General features: G+C 40.8%; 1 protein-coding gene across 1 annotated transcript in view; it reads left to right on the plus strand.

Annotated features, from left to right (window-relative positions):
- The window catches only part of Crybg3 (crystallin beta-gamma domain containing 3), a 118836-nt gene extending 110908 nt beyond the window's left edge, over window positions 1-7928 (plus strand). The window contains exons 20-22 of the mRNA XM_041678460.1: window positions 4879-5037; window positions 5698-5857; window positions 6463-7928. Of these exons, the coding sequence (XP_041534394.1) occupies window positions 4879-5037; window positions 5698-5857; window positions 6463-6551 (408 nt within the window). The 3' untranslated portion in view covers window positions 6552-7928. The remainder of the gene's footprint in view (window positions 1-4878; window positions 5038-5697; window positions 5858-6462) is intronic.
- The last annotated feature ends 7 nt before the right edge of the window (window positions 7929-7935 follow it).

Genomic DNA, 7935 nt, shown 5'->3' on the forward strand with positions numbered 1-7935 from the left:
CAGGCAAGTGAAAACCCCATCTCAAAAGTAGATGACACCTAAGGGACCACACCTAATGTTGCCCTCTGACTTCTACATGTACACATGCATACTTGTGAGCCCCCAATACCACACAGACCTGTAGCATCAGTCAAAACAATGCATGATCATCCAAAGCCACAGGTAGTGTGTAGTACCAGAAGGGGAAGTAGTACATGCGGACCTGGAAAGTCTCCATGTCAGGCCAGGAGTGTCATGGGTAGCAGATGAGCTGTCTCATTTCTCTTTAGAATATTGCTTAACTTGATTCTCAAAGTCTTTAAGGTAGGAATTATCATTAGAAAATGAAGACTAAGGTAAAGTGGTTTAACAAAAGCAAACCAGGTGGTTAGAACCAAGATGTGAACATGGACCTTTTATGTCTAAGTTTTTAGGCACTCAGGATCTCTCAAAATAAGATCAGCATTTGCGGGGCTCTACCACGCACTCCAAGCAGTGCGCAGTGTCTAGTAGTTACAGAAGTTGAGGCTTTCCCTGGGGAGGGGTCACCATTTGGTGGGCTTTCTCAGAGGTGGAGTTTGTACTAAGGCAACTCCCAGGGGAGGGACCTGCTTGATAACTAACCAAATTACCTTTTCTTGCCATCTCCTTCAAAACACTCAGATTCTGTCACTTCAAATCATAGCTCTGCAAGCAATGTGATTTTGATCACTTCATTTCTTAGTACCGTAGGTTCCACGGTTCCTCACTGGTGAAGCTATTGCCATCACTATGAATATTCAGTAGCATAGGGACACATATTGGGCTTGTATTAACTGTGGTAACACACTTTGAAAGTAAACTGTTACCCACCGTGTTCCTTGAGAGAACCAGAGATGTACACTTTGAAGGTAAACTGTTACCCACCGTGTTCCTTGAGAGAACCAGAAATGTTCTGTTGAAGGACACAAAAACATTAGTGTTAAGTGTTTTCTCTTAAGATGAGCCTCTCCACCAACACAAATAATCCAAATCAAACCAAATTTTAAACCCAACTAAAAGATACCTATGTTTAATAGATGACCTTACTCCCGGGTGGACCCTGGAAACATGGACAGGGGAAGACCCTGTGTTCATTCTCTGGGGGCAGTTTAAATAGCCTGTGGGAGTGGTCTGGACTTTCCCTGGGGAGGGGTCACCATTTGGTGGGCTTTCTCAGAGGTGGAGTTTGTACTAAGGCAACTCCCAGGGGAGGGACCTTATGCCAGGAGCTGGGGTGAAGTCCCCAGCCAAACAATTAGTGGTTTCTCGGTACACTAATGGTACAGAATTCTTCTTACCCACATCTACAGGATAATGGGTAATCCAACTTAACAAAAAAAAGCAAGTGGCTTTTAAAGACTACCTAGTAATAAGAATCCTATGTTCCATGTGATGTTATGCTATTTTGGCTTCCCATGCTGGGTTTCAACCAAAAGCCTCATGTATGGTCAGCCTCTACCATTGAATTACATCCCCAGTCATCTGTTTTGAGTGATTTCTCTCCTGGACAAGGAGAACCATTTCTATTGTTCAGGGTCCTGTGATAAAAAATGCTTAGAATAGGGCTGGAGAGATGGCTCAGAGGTTAAGAGCATTGCCTGCTCTTCCAAAGGTCCTGAGTTCAATTCCCAGCAACCACATGGTGGCTCACAACCATCTGTAATGAGGTCTGGTGCCCTCTTCTGGCCTGCAGGCACACACAGACAGAATATTGTATACATAATAAATAAATATTTTAAGAAATGCTTAGAATAACCTCTTAATTTGACAAGCTTTTCTGCATAACTTTAAATATAATTACACCACTTCCCCTCCTTGCAGTCATTTCCCACATCCTTATTCCCTCTTGATGGTCGTTTTTACACACACACACACACACGTCTTTTGGTATTGTCACTGCTGTATTTTTCTGTCATAGGCTCCACCTCCTGTAAGGCGAAGCTTCTTTGAGGGGTGAGAGCTACACTGCTCTTTAACATGCAGTTGGAATTGTGTAGGCTTAGTAAAGGACTGGTACCTCTTTGAAAGGTTCTCTTTTAAGATCTATAACCTCCCTAGGTCTGACTAGGTTTCCAGTATGAGGCACGGTTTCCCTCTTGCTGAGTGTGCTTTACATCCAATTAGAAAGCTGTCAGTTATTGCCAAGTTATGATTGCCACTATGGTACCGTTAGGGTTATCTGGCCATGGTGGCTAATGTGAGCCACATGCACCATAGCTGGGCGGGACTGTTGATTGCCTCCCTCCCCTGGCAGTTTGTATAACATCTTCTGTACTCTGAAAGTAGTCCTTGGGGAGGAAGCTGTCAGGTCAAATCCAGTTCAGATCTTCGGAGTTTTGTGTCTAAAGTACATGGTGTCTTCAGCAACAGGACTTACTGTTAATCTTTCGAATTCTTGATATTAATTTCAAAATAATGCTTTAGATTATTTCCTCATTGTTTAGCTAAGTTAGGTCACCAATTTGAAACTCAACCAAAGAATCCAGTTTTGAAAACATCAGTTTTTTTTTTTTTTTTTTTTTTACTAAATGAAACTTGGTATCAGTATTGGTACTGTTGTTTATATCCTTGTTGAGAAACCAGGGAATAATTAAAATGTGATCTTCCTTGAAGCTGGGAATCCAGAAGTCACAAAGATACTTACAATGCATCTCAGTGACTTTAACTGTAATTACAGAAAAGTTAGATGACAAACGGTAATAAGGGTAATCAGCACCTTGCTTGGTCTAAATGATTAGAACTGTGATGTTTAGTCCTAAAGTAATTGGAGTTCTGTAGTCCGTGAAGGTCATACCTGTTTTATATGTGCAAGGTAATGAAACTGTGACAGTTCACTGAAGCTTCAAGAATAATTGTTAGTGTGGAAGACAACACTGAGTTGTGGGTACTAGGTACATTATTACAGTTATAATTATTGATGCCAGAGTTGTTAGAGTAAAAGCCTGGGAAACAGTAAAAGGAGGGGCAGAGATTTATTCAGTGTACAATATTCATAGTAGGTAAGGCATCCCACCCACGAAGACTGCTTTGGAGACAAGGACAAGGTTTAAATAGAGGGCTAGAGGGATGTATAATTAAGCAGTCCTTCTCAAGGTTTGGATCCCAGCCCTGATGGTGGGCTAGTTGAGGATCAAGGCTGTTCTGTAAGATGTTCCGGTAAGTTGTCAGAACTGTGCAATGTCTTGAGAAGCAGCTCGTCAGGGCTTCAGCTTTCCTGTTCTCTCAGCATGGGATTCCTGCGGAAAGTTCAAGTCTTTCCAGGAGGCCAGTAGCTCAAGGGAGGGCCACACAGGTCTCTAAGATACCTTGTCCTACCAGGATGGTTACAAGCATGAATGTGGAAGTAGTTTGCTTCTTGTCAGGTGGACTTTTTATTCACAGCCAAATATTTGCCTACTTAGTAACTTAAATACTTAGGCTCCTTAGAAATGCTAAACACAGTAACAATTTACCAAAATGTAACCAGTTTCACGTTGATGTGTCTTAAGTTTCAAAAATACACTATTCATTGGTGGTCTTGCCTTAGACTCACACTTCACTTATTCCCAGTGAAGGCACTCAAGTCGCAGATCGTGTATTTTACCTAGCCAGAGTTCTATTTGGGATGCCAACTCTCACCCAGAAGGGATAGTGGTGTTTTGTACTTTCCGGGTGCTTCCTGTTGAGCCGTTTTCAGTGCCCTTCCACTCTTTTATACTTACAGGGGGGACAGTACGGGTCTCTCAGGCATCCTGCCAGTGACCCGCGACCCTATCTGTGCTAGCTTTATTTATAAAACTGAAGCCATGGATGTTTTCTCTAAAAGGTTCTGGTCATTCTGATAAAATTAAAACAGCACATGGCTTAATGTCTCAGCAAATAACTAGATTTATTTTTAATGGCCTCAGGTTTTTTTTAAATAAAAATAAAAGCACTCCAGAATAAATCTACTCCCATTTTACATAGCAATCCCAGTTCTCGCTCCCTCCACCCCACCCCACCCACTCCTCAGAAAGGGTATAAGTCACTAAAGTCTAGTACACTGCTTTGAGGCAGGACCAAGGCCCTCCTCCACTATATCTAGACTAAGCAAGGTATCCTTCCAAAGAGAATAGGTTCCAAAAGCCAGTATAAGTAGTACGGATAAATCCTGGCCTCACTGCCAGTGGCCCCAGTCTGCCCAGCCATACAACTGTCACATTCAGAGGGCCTAGTTTGGTTCTATGCTGGGGGGAGGGGGGGGGGGGCACACAAGCTCCCATTAGTTCAGGTAAGCTGTTTGAGTTGGTATCTTCATCATGGTCCTGACCCCTTTGCTCATTTGTTCCTCCCTCTCTTGGACTGAACTTTGGGATTTCAGCCCAATGCTCTGCAATGATCTCTGCGTCTGTGTCCAATCTGACTTTTGAATGCAGTAGTTCTTTGTTAAATAAAGATAAAAGGCCTTGCTCCAGGGGTTTTCAAGACCTTCCTTACCAGCTGCTGACCACTTAATGACTGCTCCAAACTGTGTTGATTATACTTGCTGTTCCTGGATTGTCACCAAGAGCCACCTTGGGCAGTACCTGGCCTTTCCTCTCCCTCCCTGCGTATCTGAGATGTGATGAAACACACAATCCCTACTTCTTCACTGTTGCAGCCTTTCCACATTGAGTTCTGGTGAATGCAACTATTTCCTTTCACCCTTTCCAATGGTCACCTCTCAGAGTGTTTAATAGACATTACACAATTTAACCTTTGTGCTCAAGGGTTTGTCATTAGAAAAATACTTACCAAAGAAAATGAGTGAAACCATATTTATTAAAAAGTACCTTCTTACTTTCCTGCTTTGGGGAGATGTTTTTCCGGTGTGGAAGGCTCCTCCCACCCCGACTTAAATGGCTTCCCTCTTTTTCGTAGCCTGCAGTATACATCAGAATAAGGAACCGAGCCCAGGATGAGTATCTGACAGTCACTGGGAACCTAGCTGATGCACGGACAATGTCTGTGTGCATCTCTCCCTACAGTGGGAAGGACACTCAGATCTGGCACTACTGCCGGGGACTCTTTAAATCTAAGGTAAAAGATCATTTTTTATGATGTTGGCATTTGTATGTTTACTACAATACTGTCAGGTGGCATGCTTTTTGAAAACACTGTTGAAAAAGACCACTGTATAATCATGAAAATGCTGACACATGTAAAATGGACTTAACACATACCTAAATGATTCCTTCCACTGAAGCCAAATCGGACACTATGCTTTTGAGAAGGGTTCCTTATTTGACGACCCAAATGAAACCTATTGTTCCCATGATTCCAAAAGTGTTAAACACTTTTTCAGAATATACAGAAGAATTGTAATAGAAGAAACTGTTATGAAAGATGCTTAAAAATGAAATGCAAGCTTTCCCTTCTCACCATGCTTGATGTTCTGGGAATAGAACACTAATTCAGAAAAATACTATGGTGTCTTGATTTTATCACCAGCAACATGGAAAGCATTTAAAAGTAATTTTGTACCTGCTTGCTGTATCTGAATTATCTTTGGTGTACAGTGTTTTGGTATTTTAACATAGAAAACCAACCATCACATAGTATATTTAAGGTAGCAGGAATTTAACATTTTAACAGGCCTTTTCTGAAGACCTGTAGAAACAGAGCCTTTTAAAAATCAGCCAGAAAGACATTTATTAAGGAAAGGGTGCCCCTGTTTATATTTTACTTCTTAAATCGTAGGCCAGTGACACATGTCTTGATGTGATTGGTGGCCGGGACACACCTGGAGCCAAGGTAGCCTTGTGGACTGAACATGGGCAATTCAGGCAGAAGTGGAGACTGAACAGAAATGGAACTATCAGCTCTTACCTGAGTGATGAACTTGTTCTGGATGTTAAAGGTAGGCCTTTGATAATAAAGAAATTTTGCTAAGAAGGAACTAATGTACTCTAGAGTCATGTAGCTAGAGAACAATGAAGTCTAAATAGATTTCCCTTCATTAGAATAGTAAAATTTTCACTTACAACCTTAATTTTCAAGAGCTGTTGGAATTCTAAATTTGAAGCACCAAAACCTACAAAATAAGGGATACCATCTGTTTCTTTCCCAGAACATTTTTTGCACTGAATAGCTGTGATCCTTAAAAACCCTCTGTTAAAATTTATGGCAGGAGCAATTAACCTTGTTGTTTAATTCTGCAAGATCAGGACCAATATCATTTATGGTTGCTCTAGTTGGGGTAGGCAGAGCCACTGCTGCTGTAAAAACAAAAGCAGTACCTAACACTTGGCTAGAGTTTACTAGGGGGCTTTGTTTTGTATGGCATAGGACTAATCATTCACAATTGTATTTTCTAGCTTTTTAGTTTGACAATAAAGTCCAATTTGAAGTGAATAATGGCTATGTTGTTTAAACTGTTTTCCCTCTCAAACTGCTTTGAAAATAAGAAAAGGTTGTGCAGTTGCATCTGTGTAACAAACTTTTCTTTTGTGATTTCTATTTTAGGTGGAAACTATTATGACAAAACTCATGTTATTGTCAATCAGCCCCTGGAAGGAGAAGAAACACAGAAATGGGACATTGAAATCTTGTGAGAATCACAAAGACACCTGCACCCTCATTGCCCTGTGTGCATGGGAAGGAAGCTGTGTCCGCATTATTGCATTGCTCACACAAAAGACCTTTCTCCTAAGCAGTGAAACTACTGCTCCATGGAAAAGCTAATATTCTCACCAGTTATGCAGTGTCCTTGTGAAGCAAATGTAATGATTTTTCCTGATGGATTCAGTTGTGGTGACCAATTTCCTGAAATCTGTACTTCGGTGTACTTCGGTCTCCTAACCACCAAATATGAATCCCATTCTTGATGGCCAGACAATGCTATTACTTGCATTAGTATTAGCATCCTGTTCCATGCTTGTGTGAGTGAGGGTCAGGGGAAACAAATGCCTACAGGTTGTCATATCCTGCAGGAAGATGAGTACTTTTTAGCACCACTGAAGAAACATTTAATAAGCTTTCGTATTAAGCTGCTGCTGTATTAAATAAACCATAGGGTTTCTATATAGAAGCTTTTTATAACAAACACCTGTAAGTATTTATACTCTTCAATGAACTGATCTCAGGAAGGGGCTTTGGCTTCTTGAGGCAGAAGGCACTAGTACTCTATATTTTCTGCTCTATGGCCAATCTTTACTGCTTTTCTAACTACAAATGTATAAATAACATTGGAGCACCCACCAGGTATCCTGGTGTTAACCAAGATGTCCTAAAGTGGCAATACTCTTAATACAAAATACTCTGATTTTATCCTTAAGTATAAGTCACTATCTTCCTGGAGTAAAGGGAAACAGGGCTTCTATTTTGTCTCTGCCACCTAACTTTCTCTACTCAGTGACAGACAATTCAGGGTCACCATCATTCCCTGTATAGTCAACAGCCTGCCCTTTCCTGAGGTGGACAAAACTAATTGAGACAGCCACTGCTTTCAGCCTCAATTTTTATCAAAAAGAAAACAATACTCTATTTTTACATAAGTACTTTAAAAAATACCAACCTCTATGCACTTTAGACTCAAAGACCTCTAACTTTGAGTATTTTTTTATACACTTGGTCTTTTCATGTATATATACTGGTCTTTGGGTTTTTTTAGTCTCTGGCTTTTCTGTCATCTTCTAAGCAGTGTCTGGAAGCCCCTCACAGGTGTGGCAGTATTTCATGAAACATTTACTTTAATGGGGAAAGAGGTCATGTAAACTCAAATATATGTATATATTCATTGTAAAAACAATAACTTTCTAAATTTTAATTGTTAAAGTATTTTTTGAGCCACTGCGGCTCTTTAAAGGAGTTATTTTTCTTCCAAAGAACCAAGACAAAGCCAGGTTAATGACATAATTCTCTACGACACATGTCCTGGAGTTGTGCCTTTTCTACAACACTGGATTAAATAAACTTGTCACAAGTCCTGACCTGCTC

Source organism: Microtus oregoni, unplaced genomic scaffold (assembly GCF_018167655.1).
Source record: "Microtus oregoni isolate MIOR12 unplaced genomic scaffold, Mior012 000030F_ref0000283, whole genome shotgun sequence".
Taxonomy (NCBI): domain Eukaryota; kingdom Metazoa; phylum Chordata; class Mammalia; order Rodentia; family Cricetidae; genus Microtus; species Microtus oregoni.